Source organism: Acinonyx jubatus, chromosome A2, assembly GCF_027475565.1.
Source record: "Acinonyx jubatus isolate Ajub_Pintada_27869175 chromosome A2, VMU_Ajub_asm_v1.0, whole genome shotgun sequence".
Lineage (NCBI taxonomy): Eukaryota > Metazoa > Chordata > Mammalia > Carnivora > Felidae > Acinonyx > Acinonyx jubatus.
Window position 1 is genome coordinate 55,857,524 of NC_069383.1, and position 22,530 is coordinate 55,880,053.

Genomic DNA, 22,530 nt, shown 5'->3' on the forward strand with positions numbered 1-22,530 from the left:
GAAGCAGCTCAAATGTTCATAAATAGGTGAATAAATAAAAATGTGGCATGCATATATATATATATATATATATATATATATAATTAAGCCATAAAAAGAATGAAATCTTGCCATTTGCAATGAAATAAGTCAGAGAAAGACAAATACCATACGCTTTCCCGCATATGTGGAATTTTAGAAACAAAACAAATGAGCCAAGGAAAAAAAGAGAGAAAGAGAGTAACACACCAAGAAACAGACACTTAACTATGGAAAACAAACTGATGGTTACCAGAGGGGAGGTGGGTGGAGGATAGGTGAAATAGGTGATAAGGATTAAGGAGGGCGTTTGTTGTGATGAGCACTGGGTGATGTATGGAACTGTTGAATCACTATATTGTTCACCTGAAAGTAATATAATGTTGTATGTTAACTATATTGGAATTAAAATAAGATAAAATAAAAATTTTAAAAACTAAAAAAAAAATCCCTACACCAGTAACTACACTTAATATATGACATCATTACATGTTGTTTAGAAAAATAAATACAAGAATGTAACTTGTTTTGACATTACTACTTAGAAATTATTTGGGGGAAAGTTTTTTTCTCAGTAATTCGGTGTGACAATAGATATGACTGACTGACTGACTGACTAAATAAATACATAAATAAATAAATAAATAAATAAATAAATAAATAAATAAATAAAATTTTGTTCATTACTCCAAGGGGGGAAAACCTTTCAAGCAATGATATTTTACCCAGAAAACCCTCTATCAGATATGAAAGCAAAATGGGGCTCAGTCAGTTAAACGTCGGACTTAGACTCAGGTCATGATCTCACAGCTGTGGGTTCAAGCCCTGTATTGGTCTCTCGGCTGTCATCACGGAGCCTCCTTCGGATCCTCTCCCCATCTCTCTCTGTCCCTTCTCGACTTGTTCTCTCTCCCTCAAAATAAATAAACTTCAAAAAATAAATAAAAGCAAAATAAACACATTCCAGCTAAACTGAAAACTGAGACTATTTGTTACTAGCCACCTTACATACTAAGGAAGGGCAGACTTGAATATTGTGATTGAATACAGAAATCACTTCTATTATCAATTACTAATTTGCCATTCTATTTATTGTGAGTTCTCATGAACAGTAAACCAGCCTTCAAGAGACTGAAAACTCAAGGTACACAGACAAATTCCTATTTCTTATACTGCAAAGCTGGGAATTAGAACTTGGGTGCCCTACTAAGGTGACACAGCTTGTAGAAAAGACCTATGTAGGTGACAAGCTGTAGCTACAATGACATCTCTGCTTCAACTCTCCAACGATGCAAACAGCAGATTAAAAAGTTAATCATATCAGGGACGCCTGGGTGGCTCAGTTGGTTAAGTGTCCGACTTCGGCTCGGGTCATGATCTCACAGTTTTTGTGTTCGAGCTCTGCATCAGGTGCTGTGCTGACAGCCTGGAGCCTGCTTCAGGTTCTGTTTCCCTCTTTGTCTGCCTTTCCACCATTCACGCTCTGTCTACCCTTTCTCTCAAAAATAAACAAACGTTAAAAAAAAAGTAAAAAGTTAATCATATCATCCCAAATGACTTCTCCAAACCACATATAAAGAAAAGTAATTATACTTAGAAGACTCATCAGTACGTTATTTATTCAGAACTCTACTTTTAATCCTTGTTATTAATAGTTCTCAAGTGTTTGCTCTAGTTCTATAAAGAACTAGGAAAATTCATTCATTATGTCTTGATTCTGTGACATTATCAGGTGAACCTGGATCTTTGAGAAGAGTAAAGCAGTGGAATAAAAGGACCCCAAAACTTACGTTCTTAGAAATGATAAATGTTATAACCTATAATAAATCATAGTACAGGCAAGGAAATAATTAAACTTGATGGTAAGATACAAGTAGGGCCCTAATTAAAAAATTTGCTCATACATCAGAATAATTCTTAAACTTAAGTGTGGATCAACGTCATCTAAAAAGCTTGTCAAAACAGAGATTACTGGGCCTTACCACCAGAACTTCTGAAAATTGGGGTGGGGCCTGGGAATTTACACTTCTGTAGGACCCTAGGAACACACTTTGAGAACTACTATACTACAACAGTGTGATAGTAGTGTTGTCTTTTCCTAAGAGTACTTACTATGCCATTGAAAGAGGGGCTTACTTTGGCATTTCCATGTTAAATACTTCTGAATAAAATCCAAAGTGGAAATTCCTTTCATAAATTTCTTTTTGTAGTAAACAGCACTGTATTTTCTTAAGCCTTAACCTAAGTTTATTCTTCAGTTATAAGTTACGTATTATGAACAGCATGGCTGATTTGCTGGGACATGACATTTTTGGCAAAAGCAACAATTTGGAATGAATCAAGGTACACAAGTAAAGATTCATCAATCTTTGAAGAGAGTGGAAAATAGACAAACTACAGTAACTCCCATTGTCTGATTTATTAGTCTAACCTGAAGGGAAGTAGCAGTGCTGAACTTCACTCTAGCGAATGTCAAGAAATGTGAGCCAGTAGAACAAGAGTTCAGAAAAGTTAAGTAGACAGAAAATTAGAATCAAGAGAGATTAAAGACAGGGAGAGAACCAGTGATAATAAGAAAGCTGGTTAGAAGAAGGAGATGAGAAAAAATGGCACGGGGCTATAGAACTGAATAAATAGTTCCACACACCTTGCCAGTCCTTGATGCACTGAGTCAACACCAAAAGCACAGAGAAAAAGAAATACTGCTCTGTCCTCTGGATCGTTTAGTGAAAAGGCAAGATAAATATTCATTAAAATGCTTTACAATTAGAGCTGTAATTGTTGACTTTGCTATATAAAGAAAAGTTGAAATAATGTTTGGCACACCCTGTTCACAAGATAGCAAAATATGTAGTATACTTTATATTTTTCTAATTTTCTAATTTCTAAATTTTTCTATTTCAATAAAAATTGTTTCAAAACTCTGGTGTGTCAAGTGTTAAATTGCATATGTACACTTAGTTAAATGCCCACATGCATGCTTCACAAATATCATCTAACCCACATACGATAAGGTTATGTAATTCGCCATACTTATGGGACTAGGAGTAATAATGACAACAATGATGAAAATAATAATGGCATAATAACAGGTAACATATTGGTGCATGATTTGGCACCCGTCATTAAGTAATTTACAAATATTTTGTTAATCTTCATTATATATTTTCTCAATTAATAACTATAGTTAATCTATGAGGTAATGTCATTATCTCTAATTTACAGATGAGGAATCTGAGGTACAAAGAGGCTAAGTAATTGCCCAACGTCACACAGCTACTGTGAAGCAGAATTATGATAAAAACAACCAGTTTGCTCCAGGGACTACGGTCTCAAAAACTATGTTTTATTGTCTTTCACAGTAATGGAGGTGAGATTTCAGAGTTTATCCATAGCTTATCCCTTATCTGGGGTATTAACTTATGTAGATCTCAGAGATCAGAGAACATTACACATCACAGAAAAACAATGGTAAATAAATGTCAATCTGTATGACAACTCAGATTGGCAGGCAAAAATTGCCTGGCATGCTGTGTTGAAAAAGATCATGCGGCTGTATCTGGAGTAGGAGAAAAAATGGTACCATGGTCAGTTAGTGACACCTGCCAGAGACAAGGGAGAGGAAAAGGGATATAGAAGTGTCATGAATTTCCATTCTATAGGAGAACAGAAGGAAACTTGGAAATTGTCTAGACCATGGTGAATTAAATTCGTAGCTTTTTTTTTTAATTACAAGAGCTTTCCCAAACTGACTTCTTTTGTTGAGTGCCTTCGTGGCAGCATGGTAGCAGTAGGGGATTTCTTATGCTAAGGGTAATCTACTGAGTAGAAGAGTGCGAATTTGTCATGCTTTAGTCACCAAATGTTAATTTCTAGGCCCTTTTTGAGAAGTGGCCACAAGGAGGTAGCTTTCTAATTTCCTATCCTGAAATGAGATTCCAGGTCATATTATTAAGTTGAACAGGGCATTTGTAGCCTGTGTATGATGAGATAGTGCTTGCTTATCACTAAATCCAAAGTCTCACTTTACAGATGAGTTAAATGGAGTTAAGAGAGGTTAATTTGCCTATTCTAATTACCTGATTTGCTAATATTATTATGGAAATAGTCATAACTTCAGATATTATTGTGGATCCTGTGTATGTATGTATCTGTCTACATCTCTTTATAGATAAATGCATGCGTAGCAGCCACTGTGCCATAATAATTCCGAAGTACAGGTAGGTACATGTTGTCAGGCCCTTTGTTAGGGGCCAGTCCTCCTACACGGTCATGATTCTCCAAAGCTTTTTGCTATGCTCTTGACATTTCACTGTCTGAGTCATTCTTCTTTTTCCATAAGAAAGGGTATATGTTTTGTAGCTAGGTAGGGTAGCGATTTCTTACCCTATAAGGTTGTGCTCTTCAGGATGTGTTTTAATTCTGAGCAGTTCAGGCCCACAGTGCTTCTTACTAATGTTATTCTTTGTAAACTTCATGTGTTGATTTTGTCCTGCCAAAATAACTTGGGTCCTCTTTTTTCCAACATTGAATAATAATTTATTCATTGTACTTCAAGCTTTAGCTAACAGTCCCTGCTTGTGCACGGTCCCAAAAACATTGGTACTCGTTTTAGGTTTGGTTGTATAGCACCCCTTTTTTTAGGCCCAAGGTAGAGAATTAGAAAAGAGAATAATCAAAGCACAAAAAGAAATTATTCTGAAAAAGATTTATAGAATTCATTATATAAAAAATATTTAAATCCTTATTATATCAACCTCTCTCATCATAAGTAAAGATAAAGACAAATAATAGAGTGAAATTATTTTAATCACATATCATGGGAATAGAATTAAATTTAAGTGAGAATGATCTTACAGAAATTTTACAATATGTATCACAAATAAAAATGTCTATGTATTTGCCACAATAACTTCACTGTTTGGAATGTATGTTAAGGAAAGTTCAGAGATATACTTAAATGTAATACTATGGGGGTATGGATTACAACATTATGCATATTACGAAAAGATTAGAAAGAAAAATAAATGGCAAGCAACACCTCAGCAACATATACATATGTGCATATATATATACACTATATATATGCGTATATGCATATATATACACATATACCTATACACATATATAGCTTTCTTTATAGATAAATGCATAACAATATTCATTAATAATAATGGAAATAATGATGGCATAACAACATGGCATCATGGCATAATAACACATATATACACATATATACACACATATACACACACATATATACACACATATATGTGTATAGGTATATGTGTATACATGTATACATACTATACGTACATATGCATAACTACATGCATACTACATGTATACATACTATATGTACATATGCATAAACACATATGTGTGTGTATATTTATATAAATATATAAAGTATATAGTTAGGGCTGGTCAAGTAATGGAACCACTGGGTTGTAGGAAAGTAGAAAAAGAAAGAAACTTTGTGCCTGCATCAGAAAACAGCTTTAAGTAAATAAAAACAGGAAAATTTTACTTCTTCTCACTCTTGAAACATAAAATTTGTGAAAGAGTTTTCATACTTAGTAGAAAGTCTAGGGCTTAGAAATATAAAGTCAAAAAGATAACATTATGGGGCTCCAAGGTGGCTCAGTCAGTTAAGCCTCCAACTCTTGATTTTGGCTCAGGTCATGATCTCGAGGTCATGAGATCGAGCTCCGTGTCTGGCTCTGTGCTAGTGTGGAGTGTGGAGCCTGCTTGGGATTCTCTCTCCTCCTCTCCTTCTGCTCCTCCACCGCTCATGCACACACACTCTCACTCTCTCTCAAAATAAATAAATAAACATTAAAAAAAAAAGATAACGTTAGAATTACAAGGAAAAGTATTTTTTACTTACTTCCTTGGAATATTGGGAAAAGAATAATTACTGATTATAAGGTGCTTTGAAAATGTAACTGCGTTGTATAACACCAGCCTTGGTGCTAACCTTTAGTAGGGTTCACAACAAATCAATTACTTCTTGATCATCCTGGCAGCACTGCCAGATATCATTAGTGCTGGAAGCCATTGCAGCCACCGTGGACCCTACCCGTGATTACTTCCTGGGAGTTTTAGTTTTCATCCTGTGGAATGGAGCCGGCCCTGACTGCACATTATAACACAAGTAATTACTCATCAAAGCTGGTCTTGCTGCAAGCGATTTGTTCCTCTCTCCACAGACATCCCTTCCTCTGACCAGGAGCAGCATGAATGTGAGCTAAAAATAGAAGCAGCACAATGCAGCCAGCAGCTGTGGTGAGACTTTGCATTTAAGTGGTTTTCATACCATTGGTTTCAGAGCACTTTCCTCACACAAATTAACCTTTGAAGAAGTCCTGGAGGGTGAATACTATTTATTCTCTCTTGTGCCTCAGTCCTTTGCAACATAAAGCGCATTTCTTGTGAATTAACTCTGCTTTGCCTGCTTGAAGATTCTTCCTTTCTTTCTGCTCTACACATTTACCATTTCTTGTTTCCTTGCATGTTTTCTCCTTTCTCCACAGCTGGAGTTGGAGAGTGGGAGTGTCAGTTCTACAACTGTCACTACGCTTTATGATGACACTGTATGCTCAAAAAATATATTCATTAACACCTACTGTGAGCAAGTATGTCTAAGGCACTTTGGTGGATAAATATATAACCCTTATTGTCTTATCACATCAGCCTCGGGAAAATCAGGCATGAAAGTAATAACCAGAGGAAACATTTGACTCCAATCCTCAGTTTTGCTAACATGATTTTAATGTCCCTGGTGTCCTCACCCTGTTTGGTTTCAGCTGTCTTCTAACGTGAAGGCCTCATGAATGGAATCCTGATTTAAGGACTCCATATACATAACCTAAACAAAACCCTCTTAAAGGCAGTCTTCTACCATCTTTTGCTGACATATCTTTGTCTTGCTGATCCAGGGAGCTGGCCATCTTGGCTCAAAATCCTTTTCACAGTTATACCAAAGTGTCTGATTCCCGCATGCTAATAAGACTGCTGAATCCCACAGTTCCTAAAGTGTGTAGACTGAATTAGCTCAACTCTAGTCTTCAAAAAGGAGGATGATGGTCAGATGTGGTCTCTGCCCTCAAGGAATTTATAATCTAACCATGCATGCTGGTTATGATTATAAATTCTCATGTAATTCTTTCATCCTGTAAAGGTTTAAGACTGGACACTTTATATATATTAAGTCACTCAGTTTCTGTGATGACTGCTTAAGAGACCGGAATTGTTCTGTTTCTCTTGCAGTTTTATTGAGATATAATTAATGCATAACATTGTATAAGTTTAAGATGTACAGTGTGGTGATCTCATACATATATATATTGAGAAATTATTGCCACAAGAAGTTCGTTAACACATCTTTCGCCTCACATATTATCCATTTTGTTGTTTTTAGGGGAAAACCTTTATATCTCATGTAATTCTATTGCCAGATTTTGATGGGTTGATGAGTAGTAAGATTGGCCCTAAATTTCAGCAAGACCAATACGGGAACGTGATCTCTACCTTGTGATTCTGACCTAGGCAATGTTTCTTAATAATATTACTAGTTAGCTCTTTTGAACGCTTACTATGCATCAGGCATTGTTCTACATGCTTTGCATATCTTTAGCCATTTTATCCCCAAAATGACCATATTTCTTTTATCACCTTATTTTGAGAGATAAATTTCAGCTTTCGAGGTCACACAAGAGAAAAAGTAGCAGGATTCAAACACAGATGGTCTAATTTGGCAACACACAGTTTAACTACAGTAGTCAACAACCACAGTTGGTGTTGCATTTCTAGAACTGCATTGTATATTCCTTGAAATATTAGTCCTTTAGAAAGATGTTTAAAAAAGGGCATTCTGTGGACATATGAATTTGCAAAGTATCACATATACCTTGTATGGGATTCATGGCACATTTTAATATGCTAAAAGCTTACCTATAAATCCTGCAGGAAAGAAAACAGTTTAGCCTGGTGTAGCATGATATACCCAAATGCTTTTGCCTGTGGAACATTTTCATCTTATGGTTCTTTACCATGCTCGTGAAAAATCCTTCTGAAAAATCTACCTTGAAAAATAATCTTGGGGGAAGGAATATAAGGAAAAAAAACGTTTCTGAAAAAGATTCAGTGATAAAATGAGATGAATTTTCCTATAAGTCAGGAGTTTGAGACAAATTTCTTTGCTATGTTTCAGTAAAACATGATTTAAATATTAGTGGACTGTAGTTTACATTTATCTTTACTTCTGCTCTCATCTGCAATTCATCTTGTCTTTTTAAAAGTATAAAAATATACTTGGTATATTTCATGTGGGTCCTGTCTACACTGAGAAGGCAGAACTTTCTTTTCATATTTATTTTAATGTAAAATGTTTAAAGAAGAAAAACATACATTTAGCAAAGGATACATATCATATGTGTCAGCTAAATTTCAGAAAGTGAACACGTGTGCCATCAGCATCTAGATAAAAACACAGAGCATTACTGGAACCCCAGAAGCTTCTTCTTCCAGTGACTACACACACTTACCAAGGGTAACAATTATCCTGACTTCTATCTCTGTAATTTGCTTTTGCTTGTTTGTTTACAGCGTCATTGAGATATAATTGACATCTATTAAACTGCACATATTCAACATGTATTTTTGACGACTTTTGACATATGTATCAAACACAATCAAGATAATGAATATAGCCACCATTCTCCAAATTTTCCTCCTGACCTTTGTGATTCTCCCTCTCCAAGCAACCACTGGCCTGCTTTCTGTCACTGTAGATTAGTTTGCATCTTCTAGAATTTTATATAAATGGAATCATATATACATATCCTCTCTTTTTGAGGTGGGGTCTGGCTTATTTCAGTCAGCATAACTATTTTGAGATTCTTTCATTTTGTTTTGTGCATTAATAGTTTGTTCCTTTTTATTGTATGGGTACACCACAACTTGTTTATCTGTTCACCTGTTGATGTACAGTAGATTGTTTTTAGTTTTGAGGAATTACAAGTGAAGTCTTCTTGAACATTTGTGTACAAGGTTTTGTCTAGAAAGATATTTTAATTTCTCTCTTGTCAATATCTAGGAGTGATATGGCTACATTACATAGTCAGTATAAGTTTAACTTTTTAGGAGACTGTCAAACTGTTTTCTAAAGTGAATATACCAAATTATATTCCCACTGGTAGAATATAGACTTCCAGATGTTCCATATCCTCACCAACACTTGATATGATCAGTTTTTCATTTTAGCCTTTCTGGTGAGTATGTACTGATATGGTATTGAGGTTTTTGGTTTTCTTAACGGCATCTCTTCATGTTGTTTACTTGCCATCTTTACATCTGCTTTGCTGAAATGTCTAATCAAATATTTTGCCCTTTTGGAATTGGTTTGTTTATTTTCATATTATTGACAATTGAAATTTATTTCTCTGTTTTGAATACAAGCTCTTAGTTAAAAATCAGTTTTGTAAATATTTCCTTTAGCTTGCTTTTTCATTTTGGTAATAGTGTATTTTGAAGAACAAATGTTGTTTTTTTTTTCTTGATGTAGTGTCATTTAGGGCCTATAATAAAATATTGATTAATTTTTGTTTCTGGTGAGGCAGAATCAGGCTGTACTGCCACCAATGTCTAAGATCCTTTTCCCTACTGAATTGCCTTGGCTTCCTTGTCAAAAGTCAAATGACTATGTATGTGTAGATCGATTTCTGGATTTTTTATTCTATTCCATTGATCTATTTGTCTATTTTTATACTAATATGACATTGTCTTAATTACTGTAGCTTCAGTTATTCTTGAAATCAGATATTGTACCTCCTCAAGTCTATTATTTTACAAAGTTGTTTTGACTATTTGAGGTCCTTTCATATATATGTAAATTTTAGCATTGGCTTGTCAATTTCTAAAAAAAAAGGAAAATGGCTTCTGGGATTTTGATTGGGATTGTACTGAATCGATAGATCCACTCATTCATATTTTTATCCATTTATTCTTTTCCATTGAAGTGTATGGTGAAGGAAAAGTCTTAAACATTCTTAAAGTTTTTAGGAAACTTAAGTTCAGGGGTGGAGAGAATTTCTGTGAGAAGAAAGAAACTTTAAGAAAAAAGACCCAAGTTTGCTCTTTGACCACATGCAGATGGCTCAAACCATACTATTAATATCATGAGTTACAGAGTTATATTAGTCTACTAATTGACAGCAAAACTTACCAATTGGTATTGTAAACATCTTAGTAAAATCTTAACATTTTTGCTTCTTCTATAAAATTCTACTATAAATATTCTAGAAATATTAGGTCTTTAAGCACTTTCTCAAATCTCCTACCCAACACGTAAACACACATACACACACACACACACCCCAAACAAGCTGCTATGGACTAAATTTTGCCCTCTATCCTACAATTCATATATTGACGCCTTAAGCCCCAATGTTACTGTATTTGGAGAAAGGGTCTTTGAAGGTAATTAAAGTTAAATGTGGTCTTAAGGGTAGGGCCCTAAACCAATAGGACTGATGGCCTTATAGGAAAAGGAAGAGAGACAGGTCACTCTGTCTCTCAAAGTGCATGCACAGGAGACGCCATGAGAGCACACAGCTAGAAGGACCATCTGCAAACCAGGAAGAGAGCTCTCACTAGAACCCAACCATGCTGCACCCTGACCTCAGAGTTCCAGCCTCCAGAATTAGGAAAAAAAACAAATTTCTGTTCTTTTAACAGAACAGAAATATTTTGTTATAGCATTCTGTATTTTGTTATAGCATTCTGAGTAGAATAATATACAAGCCAAATATAATCACATTTTCTATAGCTTTCGTTATCATATAATTGCTTCATTTTCTGAATGCAGTGAATTTACTGATTACTCTAGGAGATTTAGGATTTGTAGGTAGCCTGCTCTGGTGATCTTGATGTTTTCTCATTGATTTACTGCTGGGTGTACTCTTATTACTACCAAAGGACCATCAAACTGCAACTCATTAAGCGGTTTATTAAATGACATTTCTTCCCAGAGTATGAAAATATGCAACCTCTCTTAAAATGAGGTATTATTTTGTTAGTATTTAGTATACTAAATGGCTGAAAGCTTTGGGCTTAAGAACTAGAAAAAAGAAGATAGAAAATTCTGTCAATTATGTTTTTTAATTTGATTTAGTTGTGTATTTATTTATTATTTTTAAATGTTTATTTTTGAGAGAAGAAGAGAGAGAGTACACACGAGAGGGGGTGGGGCAGAGAGAGAGGGAAACAGAGTATCCAGAGCAGGCTCCATGCTGTCAGCAGAGCCTGATGAAGACCTTGAACCCATGAAAGGTGAGATCATGACTTGAGCCAAAACCAAGAGTTGGACACTTAACCGAATGAGCCACCCAGGTGCCCAGATTTGATTGTGTATTTAGGTGTCTGAACTTCTGGCAGGCCTTTTATGGGTGTTTCTAATATTTTTCATTGTTTCTTTATTCCTCAAAATATTTAGAAGCACATTCATTTTTATGAGAGAGAGAAACATGTATGACTGGTCTCATGGAAATTGTTTAAATACCACATGCTAACTGATTGTGCTATTGGAGCTACTCATGACAATTCTTTCATTTTCTTAAGAAGGCCTTTTAAAATTCCTGGGTAATTTGTCCATGGAGTACTTTGAGAGTCTGATGGTCCTAAAGATGCCTGCTTTATTAGTAAGAAGTAACTACATTACACTCTTTCACTGGTAAAACATCAATCAATGCACTCTAAATATTAGCTGGCTCTCCTTGCTCTCACTTCCCAGCATACTCTTCATAGAAACCATGTTGATGAGACAGCCAAGCTGAAATGTGATTTTGCAAAGATAAGGGCACTTTTGTTTTCTGAAAAATACATTTATAAATGTTTGTGTTCAGCTGAAAGTCTAAATTAACTTGATTTTTTAAAATACTACTGATCTTTACAGAAAATTGAAAAAAATTTAAAAAGGAAAGCCAAATCCTAAGGATTCTAAAAATGGTTACATTTAGCTTATTTCCTCTTTTTTTTTTTTTAGTGTTTTATTCATTTTTGAGAGAGAACTTAAGCGAGTGGGGGAGGGGCAGAGAGTGGGGGCGGGGACCAAGGAATCAAAGGTGGCTCTGGGCTGACAGCAGAGATCCCAATGTGGGGTTTTATCTCACATACCCATGAGATCATGACCTGGGTTGAAGTCGAATGCTCAAGCAACTGAGACACCCAGGCACCTCCCTGGTATTTTTAATGTACATATTCTGCATATACCATTGTAACTGGATTAATGATGAATTAATGGAAGTTTAACAAGGGGAAAAGCTTTGTTATGTAGTTACAGCTTTTCAGTTCTCTTTACACTATGTTTCTTACTACATAAAACAAAGGCAAACCTAAAGATTCATGATTTAGGAGTGTCCTATGTGAAATGCAGACAAACTTAAGAAATGCCTTTGATCAGACCAGAATGTATAAAATAATTTAAAATAATGTCTTAAACAGTTCTTTGGGGAAAAAAAAACAAAACCTTTTCTTTAGAATCCAACACTCCCCCCCCCTCCTGCCGCCCCTTACTTACCGACAATGTGCCAAATGAGACTGCAGCTACAAGAAAATAAATATACAGATAAGAAATGAAATATTTAGGTAATTGTAAAGTTCTCCCCGAACCTCCAGATGTTTGGCATTCTGTGAGGAAACTATCACATGACTGAATTTTCCACTTTACATCTGGATGTTTTGCCACCACAGACATATTTATTCTTTTGGCTGTTTATGAGAAACGTTCATTTCTTGTCATGATTCTTCAGAGTAGAGTCAATTTTAAAATAACAGCAATGAAACAAATTATACATATTCCATGTATCAGTCAAGATACAAATAAAATGATGTTTGAAAATAAGTATTTAAAGTGATTTGTCATAACTGTATGCTTAGTATGCTTTTGTCCTTTAACAGCTCTGCAAGATATGAATATCATTAACTTATGCATAAATGTAAGCTTGGATTGACCACTGAAAAATCATCATGCAAACACTAAATTTTTTTCTGTATGTATTCCAGTATTTTTTCCAGTATTTATCCCTATGGATAGTATGCTTTGACTTAAAAAGGGATATAGCAGTATGATTTCTAGCCCTGAGGTCACAAAATCAAATACCCTGAAGGACTAGGGTAAGAAATATTAACGGGTTAAGTGGGCTGGATGAAAGACAATAGGACCTTGTTGGGACAATCTGGGAAGTGCTAAATTCCTAAATTCCCTACCAAAAAACATGAAAAGAAAAGAGGGAGAACTTAAGAAAAGGTACCTTGGAACTGAATTTTGTTCAAGGACTATTCAGTTTTATCGCTTTAATTTTAGTTTAATTCCCCCCTGGGAATTGAATGCTCCTCCCCTGGAAAAGGAGACTGGGGTCCAGTTTATACTATGATAGAGCAGCCTATGTAAAACCACAGTAACTTTGGTCCCTAACCCAGTAATGTCTCCTTCCCACCACTGTTCTGCTCCTTACAGTGCATCCACACATTCTTCCTCAGGTTCTTTAGATTCTTTAACAGAATTGAAACCCAGTACCTGCAAATAATATAGACATGAGTTCATATAGTCTAGCTTTAAAAGAATTACCATGTTAGGGGCGCCTGGTGGCTCAGTCAGTTGGGCATCTGATTTCGGCTCAGATCATGATCTCGTGGTTCATGAGTTCTAGCCCCACAATGGGCTTTGTGCTGACAGCTCAGAGCCTGGAGCCTGCTTCGGATTCTGTGTCTCCCTCTCTCTCTGCCCTTCTCCTGTTCATTCATTCATTCTCTCTCTCTCTCTCTCTCCCTCTCTCTCAAAAATAAATAAACATTAAAAAATCTAAAAAAATATTTTAAAAAAAGAATTACCATGTTATATTTATATCATACAGTTATTACAACCATGGGCTTTGGAGTATGAATCAGTTGAAGGCCCAGCTCCATCATTTAGGATTTGTGTGACCACGAGAAAATGAGTCATTTAACTTCAGGTTGCTCATTTGTAATATAGGAAAAGGAAGAGCATTCCTTTGGTGGGTTGTTGGGAGAAATAAATGAGATATGTCCATGAAGTACTTAGCTCAATGGCTAGAAGAATATTAAATACTCAATAAATATCGCTTGTTATGGTTACATTATAGATACTGTCACCATAGAATTGTTTTTTAAGAATTAACTATCTCTACATTTGTTCCTCAACATCTCTAATTTTCTCAACATCTCTGTTTCTGATTTGTGAAATAAATTTATTTATCCATTTATTCATTTAACAATGATTTATTCAACATTTCATACAGGTAAACATTTTTCTAGACACTGTTTATAATAGAAAAAGATACAGAAAGTCCATGCCATCATGATGTGTACAGTTTAGTGGAAGAAATATAATAAATCACATAGAAGGAAGGAGAAGGCACAGAAGGAGGGAGAGAGGAGAGAGAAAAAGAGAAAGAAGAAAAGAAGAAGAAGGGAGTAAGGATGGAGGGAGGGATGGATTCAAGTGGTAATGCCTGTTTGATGAAAATTAATGGTTTGGGAAGATCTGACGGTAGGTCAAAGGTTTAAGAATCATAAAGTCCCTAGTAGGGAAAAGTTACAATAGTCAAAGAACTAAATGAAGCTTACTGAGGTTGGAGCTAAGAAAGACATGATGAGAAGTCAAATATGAAGTCAACGAGAGATCAAAGGCTAGATTATATAGAGCTACAGTTATGAAAAATATTTCTACATTTTTCAAAATATGAAAAGGAAGGTATTAGAAAGTTTTACATAGGAAAATATCTTGATGTGACATCTTTTTCAAACTCTTTTTATTTGAGAGAGAGAGAGAAAGAAGGTGCATGAGGGGGGAAGAGGGGTACAAGGAGACCAAGGAGAATCTCAAGCAGGCTCTATGCCCAGCGCAGTGCAGAGCCCTGTGTGGGTCTCAGTCCCATACCTAGAGATCATGACCTGAGTTGAAACCAAGAGTCAGACACTTAGCTGACTGAGCCACCCAGGTGCCCTATTGATCTGACATATTTTGTAAATGTCTACTCTAACAGCTGAGTGACAGACAAGTGAGGGGCAAGAATGGGAAAGGCAAGTAAAGCATTAGGAACCTATTACAGAAGTAGAGGCACAGTAGTGGCAACCTGGACTAGTGAGACATGAGTGCATTCAGGATGTATTTTGAAGGCAAAACCAATACGATTTGCTGATGGGTTGGAAGAATGCAAGCAAAAGCAAGGAATCGGTTTGATCTAGTAAATGGTAGCGACACAATGATTTGAGGAAGATTGGGGATCTAGAAGGGAAAAATCAAGAGTTTTGCCTTGGCCATGTTTGCTTGAAGTGCTTATCAGGAGTCCAAAGAGAACCATGGAGTGGACAGAGTTCAGGGGGAGCAATGAGGCTGAGATTTCTTTGGGAAGCATTGGCATGAGTATGGAGCAGAGTGAGGTGAGAACTGAGCACAGACACGTTCCAAAATTGTGAAGCTCAGAAGAGGAGAAAGTTTAAGAAAAGGATTCTATTTTTTTCCCCACTCAAGCAAAATGAAACAACTTTGTATGTTGCTTACTTTTTGCCAATCCCCGCTTTATCAATTATTTTATACTAAGTAGAATTTCTAATTACATAATTTGATTTTTTTGAGTCATTATCTACTTTGGGCTCCCCATTATGAAACAGAACTCGATGAAATCAATTTTAAGCCATTTTGTTCTCCAGTATACAAGGAATTTATTGGTCAAAGTAGATAGGGCAATAGTCATGCTCTAGCCAGTCCACTTTATTCCCAGAGGCTGTTAAGTAGAAATCAGAATAATTCATTTATAATTATGGAAAACAATACTATCAAAACCTAAGTAGGGAGATAATTTAAGTAAAGGACCTTACATGACATGTTTCAGTGAGATGAGGATTTCCCATGAGAAGGCAAATGTCTTCAGTAGCAGAGTAAAAACAAATATTAATATTAATAGCTGGCACCAGTAGAAATATTCTCTTTTAGGAAAATACCCAGATAAAGTACATGGAGTGGAATATGAGACCATGAGTAGAGGATTAGGAGGAAGCCCAGGAAACAAAAGAGGTAACTAAGTCCCTCTGCATTAGAAATGAACAGACACAGGGAGAAGACAGTTAAAGGAAAAACAGCCAAGGCTTGGGCAACACTGTGAAGTTGTCCAAGAAGTTTGGAAGCAGCACTGTCTAACAATTATTGTTAAATAGTTACTGCTGCAGCAATTTAAACTTCTTTTGATTTAAACCTCAAGCCTTCATCACACTGTGCTACACATACAATGCCTTTTGTAAGTGCTTTTTTTCAGTTATGTCTGTGTTTCTGAATACATTTATAATTTTTTTTAATTTGCCAAGCAAGGCAAAGTACTGAGATTAACTCCCAGACAGATGAAAAATTCAAAACCTAGCATGGAGAATAAAAATTCAGTGGGGTTAGAGGGAGGAGTCAAAAACTTCCAGATGGGATAACTCACCTATTTCATCACCTTATATTGGGAAACCAGAGGCACGTTGGTGAGGATTTCACTAGCTATAAATTGTGAATTGGAGCTCTAAACCAATCGTGAATGAGAGGTAAAGAAAGAAAGAGAGAGAAAGAGAAAGAGAAAGAGAAAAAGAAAGAGAAAGAGAAGGTGGGAGAGGGACAGAGAGAGAGAGAATTACCCATAAACTGTGAGATCATGACCTAAGCCAAAATCAAGTGTCAGACGCCTAACTGACTGAGCCACCCAGGTGTCCCTGTTTAATCACTTTTAATTGTGCTGTCTTGACCCAGTTTTGAGGCCTTGACTAGGGGCTGGTTTGTTCCCCTTTTTGAGCACCCAATTAAATCCATACCCCCAACCACTTCTCTTATCTGGCTTTCACACCCTAGTTTACTGTGCATTATTCTTAATCATCCCATGGCCAGGTACCATATAACTAGGTACAGCTACCATGCCCCATGGCCTGCAAAATTAATAAATTTAGTCAATCCACCAGGAACCCTGGGAAACCTAGCAACCCACCCCACTTGCCAATATCAACTGTCTCCACAGCTCCAGCTTGCTGTTATCCTTTTCCATGCATTCCCTGTGTGGCTCTGTTTCTCTTCTGGAGCTGTAAGTAACTAAGAGTTCTGTCTTTCATCCATCCATGTGTCAGTGTGTCATGTTCCACCATCAAAAGAATCTTTAAATGTTATGAAACACAAGCATCAAGTTGATATGTGGAATTTACTTCAAAATGTAAATAACATATTTTATTTCCTACTGTATGGAAGACATTGATATGGTGACCCTAAATAACACATCTTTCAACTGGCTATGTAAGAATCATGCCGAAGGATTTGTTAAAAATGTAGACTGATGTTCCATCTTAGACCAACTGAAATCAGAATGTCCAGAAGGTATGAAGTGGGAAACTGTTTCTAAGTTTTTCAGGTGATTCCAGTACACATGCTGATGTAGATATTGCTGATATGGAAGAAACACAAAAGATATTGGCTTGCCTTCAAGGGTTTTAATTCTGGATTGAAATCCTAGATCTGAATTTTACTATCATGTTACATGGAGCGAGTTAGTTAACCCTTTTGGAGATTCAGAGTGTTGTCTGAAATGAGGATAACTTGCTAGATTAGTATGATGATTAAATGAAAAATTATCTGAAACTGTCCAGAAATATGCCCAGAGCTTGAAATATAGTAGCTTATTGTTTAAAGAGAGGAAACATTAGAAAAAAATGTAGTGTGTAACAAGGGTCAGGATGAACAGACCTGTACAAAGCTTGAAAATGGGAGCTAGAAATGTTAAAATCTTCCAATACTTAATTAGCCCAGAAATATGCAACAAATTTTTCCCAATAAAAATGGTAGGTATTAAGTCAGTATTTAATCCTAACAGTATAGCTAACATACTGAATATGATGCCCCTCTGTGGCATAATTACCCATTTATCTCTAAGTATTCATTGAAGATCCACCTATGTGCTAGAACTTTTGGAGTTTACCTAGATGCATCCACAACCTTCTCTCTCAGGTGCTCTCACAAGTTTTCTCCTCTTTGAAGTCTTTATTTTCATCATTTAAGAAGCATGTCATACCTTAGGAAGTGCTGAGTCTCAAAGATGAAATGATTACTCAGCAAGTTTTAGATAAAACTCCTACACTTGGAAGTCATTGGTAATGGAAGATCTTTCCAAATATATACACAATGCGATGATCTAGTGTCTGTCTGGGGTGGTAAGGATGACTCTTTGAATTTTCTGTACTTTTTTAATGGTGCCACCCAACTTGGCTTGATACTAAGCACAATATTCTCTAAGCATTGAGGACATACTGAGCTATCACATTTTGCCTCAAATTCCCACATTTCTGTAAACCACAATTCCTTCTGGTACTCCCCTCTTTGCCCTTTCCTATTGCAAAAAGTAAAGGAAATAAAAGATGAAAATTTAAGATCTCTATTAATGTTGTTACTCTTACTTTCTTCACTATTCGGTGGCTGGATGATCATGAGCAAGTTATTAGCTTCTCTGAGTCCATCTACACATTTATAGAATGAGAAATGGCAATACCTGCCACATAGGGATATTTTGAAGTTAATATAAAATAAATTGATGTATGTAAAAGGTAATTGGTCAACTTTCAAGCATAATAGTAATGCATTAGTATTTTCTTTTGACTGCATGTGGTTAGTAGAAGAGTCAGGGTGTTTGCCTAGAGTATCCTTCTTTCCATCTTTGATCACTTCCACTTAGACACACACTAACTCAGTGTTCTTATTTTCTACCCCTAGCACCACACCAGTAGGGTCCTTATCGGTCACTACCATTTGTTCTCTCTATACGGTAGAAATTATCCAAGGAAAAGTGGAGATTGTACTGTTTTAAGTCCTGCTCCCTCTGCGGGAAGCACAACGAAAGGGGCTGGGTTCCCTGTACACTCCACAGAGGTACTGTGAAGTTAGCAAGAGCTATTTTCTGTCACTGCACTTGGATTCCTCCCAGGCCCAGTGGGGGTAGTTCAACCTTGAATCAAGAGATCTACATTCTAATTTCAGCCCCACCATAGGCAAAGCAATTTTAGTCATGTTATTTAAATTTCCTCTTTCTCAGTTTCAGCAGATTTCAAGTAAAGATTCTCATCCTACTCTTGGCCTGCCTCGCAGAGACTCTATGAGAAAATTTCCTCACGGATACAGACTGCCTGAAATGATCAGAAACAGATGTATTTTCATTTCGTGAGCCCAGGTACTTCAATTTAAGGCTCAGGACTGTTTGAATCTCAGAATATAATGTCGGTATATAGAAAGCAATTATCTGTTTCCCTCATCAATGACACTTCCTCAGGATCCTTCTAGTATGCCAGTAAAAATAGAAATGAAGTACCTAGCAATTGAAAATATTTTTTTTCCTCAAGAAAAATAATGTATTTTGAAAGTGTCATCCTCAAAGAAGCTTATCAGTTCACAAAAAGTTTTTCTTAGGAACCTGCACAAAACTAAGGGAAATGCTGTGATACAACTACATTTCTCTTTAGGTACGTCATCTACTACCAAGGTGATAAAAATGGGAGAGGAAATAGAACAGCATCATTGTATCAAATAGAAATAGAAGAAATAGAACAGAATCATTATATCAGTTAAACTGACATACGTATTTCTTTTCAATGAGGGAATCTGAAAATAGTCACATTAAATATCCATTCAAATGCAAACATTTATGGAGCTCTCCTTCAGTGTCAAAGATCTGAATGATTAAAACATGGGTCTTGTCCTCTCTCAGTAAACAATCAAAATAATTTCAGCAAATTATTACATGTCCCTGGATTCTGGACTGATGGCCTCAAAGAAGAGGTAGCTTTTAAGAAATTAATTAGGTTCCTGTTTTTAATGCTATTCTCAGTAAAAATCATGATGAGGAGAGAAAGACTGCAAACAGCACAGTTTTTGTGAACCCTAAAATAGATCTCTGACTATAGAGACTGCGATAAACTAAGCAGACCTCGGTGCATATACCAGGCTTATAATCAAACTTCCAACAATTTTGTTAATATGGCACAGGATCCTGTTTTATGGGCATTCATTTCCATTCAAAAGACTAAATGTCACACATAGGCATAGTGGATCAATATAATTCTGAAAAATCTTTCTTCAAAAGCAATTAAGCAGTAAGGTCAACGGATACATGGGATCAAATATACAGATAGGAAAAGTGCATTTATCTAGATGAAGCAAAAATCCTGTTTCTCAAGGCAAGATATCACCATTTTTTGTTTCATCATGAAAGATTTCTAAAGTGGATATTATTTCAACTAGGCATTTAAATGAATAACAGGAGTAAATGAGTACTTTAGGTAAAGTATGTCATGGTATGATCGATCATTTATTTTGGATTCTCCTCCGTCCTCCTTGAGATGATGGTAGGGAAATAAAGTATTATAAACTCACAAACATAAAGAGAAAAGGAGACAGATGATGGCATTTTTTGAAATGGGAAACTCAAAAAACAGGAAGCTGGAATCTACAGACAGACAAGCCCAGTAGAAGCAAGAAGACTCATTCTGCATTAACTGTGGTGAGGTTCTCGAATTAGAGGCTTTAGAGGTCTCAGAAGTTAGGGGTAAAGGATAGGTTTGAGAAGAGAAAGACTGAAAGGTATGGTGAACATATATTTCACGACTGTATTAGGATGCTCTTGAAGTAAAAGATACATTACTAACTATTTAACCATGATAAGTCACATACATTAGGACTGTCCTGGGCACTCACATCAATTCTATGTAGAAGTACCTATTCAAACCTTGCTCTTATTTTTTTAAATTGAATTATACCCCTTTTCTTTTCTTTTCTTTTCTCTTCTCTTCTCTTCTTTCTTCTTTTCTTTTCTTTTCTTTTCTTTTCTTTTCTTTTCTTTATGTTTATTTAGTTTTTGAGAGAGAGAGAGAGAGACAGAGTATGAGCGGTGAAAGGGCAAATAGAGAGGGAGACAGAATCCGAAGCAGGCTCCAGGCTCTGGGCGGACTCAAACTCATGAGGCATGAGATCCTGACCTGAGCTGAAGTAGGATGGTTAACTGACTGAGCCACCCAGGCGCCCCAAATTATACTCCTTTTCAAAATGATTTGTAAGTGTTTTAATGTACAATATTTTTGATGCTAACCCTTATCTGATATATGTTGTGTATCTTCTGCTATTTTGTGACTTGTCGTCTAATTCTTAGGTTAGAATTTTTTTTAAGGAATAGAAATTCTTGATTTAAATATTGTCAAATGTGTTCACTGATCTGTTTCATATTAACACATTTGTGCCCTCTTTAAGAAATCTTGATAAGATCATGAAGACATTTGTTTATATTCTTTTCTAAAGCTTAACTTTCATAGTGAAGTTACTAACCCACCTGGAATTAATCTTGTGCATGGTGTAAACTAGGCGTCCAATGATATATTTTTTATTTTTTAATATTCTTATCCCAACATGTTATTTTGAAAAGTTTGTGTTTTCCATGTTAGTTTCATACATAGGCAATACATAGGCAATGGCTTTGTTTCTAGCCTTTTTAAATTAAACTTTATTTTAATTAATTTTATTTTTCCTAAGTCTGTCTACATGCAACAATAATATTATGGGTTTATATTTTAACAGTTTTAAAGAATTATCTACTAAAGCATGTCTTCTCACCTGATTCCTCTTCTTCTAGAGGGTCATAGATACAATTGACCCTTTGCATTTCAATTAACTTTTTAGAATTAGTTTGTCAAATTCTACAAAATCCCTGTTGGAATTTAGATAGAGGTTGAGTCTATAAATCAACCTAAGAAGAACATTTATTTTTACTATAATGTGTTTTCTAATTTTTCAATTTATGGATTTCCATTTATTTAGGTTTTCTTAATTTTTCTAAAATAAAGTTTTATAATTTTTATACATAGAGATCTTGCCTATTTTCTTAAGATATATATTAAGACTCTTAAAAATGTTTTATTTCCAAAATTTCATTTTCTGTTACTGCTGGATATTTGTATATTAATTGTTTTTTTTTTAATTTTTGAATTCAACAATCTTGCTAAATTTTGTCAAGCCTAATCATGTGTCTGTAGATACTGTTGGGTTTTCTTTTTACACAATCATATAATCCACAAATAATAACAGTTTTATTTCATTTCCAATTCTCATATTTTCCATTGCTTTTTTTAATTTACTTCTTCCTCTGCCTAGCACCTGAAATAAATCCACAAATTGATAAATTGGAAAACACATTACAGTAAAAATAGATGTTAACATGGAGGTTAATTTTATCAAAGTTTTGTCAACATGTGTAGAGACGATTCTATGAATTGTATCCTTTTTAACCTGTTTTTGTGTCAAAATACATTAAATTATTTTCTTTTTTTTTTTAATTATTTTCTTTTCTTTAATGGTTATTTATTTTGAGAGCAAGAGAGGACATGGGCATGAGAAGGGGGAGGGGCAGAGAGAGAAGGAGAGAGAGAACCCTGAGCAGG

At 35.5% G+C, this 22,530-nt stretch overlaps 1 protein-coding gene across 4 annotated transcripts in view; it reads left to right on the forward strand.

Annotated features, from left to right (window-relative positions):
• The window catches only part of MACC1 (MET transcriptional regulator MACC1), a 538,854-nt gene extending 517,946 nt beyond the window's left edge, over nt 1–20,908 (forward strand). The window contains exons 5-8 of one of the 4 annotated variants that reach the window (XR_008296807.1): nt 6,231–6,306; nt 12,979–13,070; nt 17,088–17,150; nt 19,143–19,207. Coding sequence is in view for 2 of the 4 variants with exons in the window: in XM_053218322.1 (XP_053074297.1) it covers nt 17,088–17,150; nt 19,143–19,271 (192 nt within the window). In the remaining 2 variants the exon portion in view is untranslated. Of the gene's footprint in view, nt 1–6,230; nt 12,094–12,978; nt 13,071–17,087; nt 17,151–19,142 lie in introns of those variants that run through there. The other 3 variants (XR_008296808.1, XM_053218322.1, XM_053218329.1) reach the window with 3 other exon arrangements.
• Nucleotides 20,909–22,530: the final 1,622 nt, after the last annotated feature.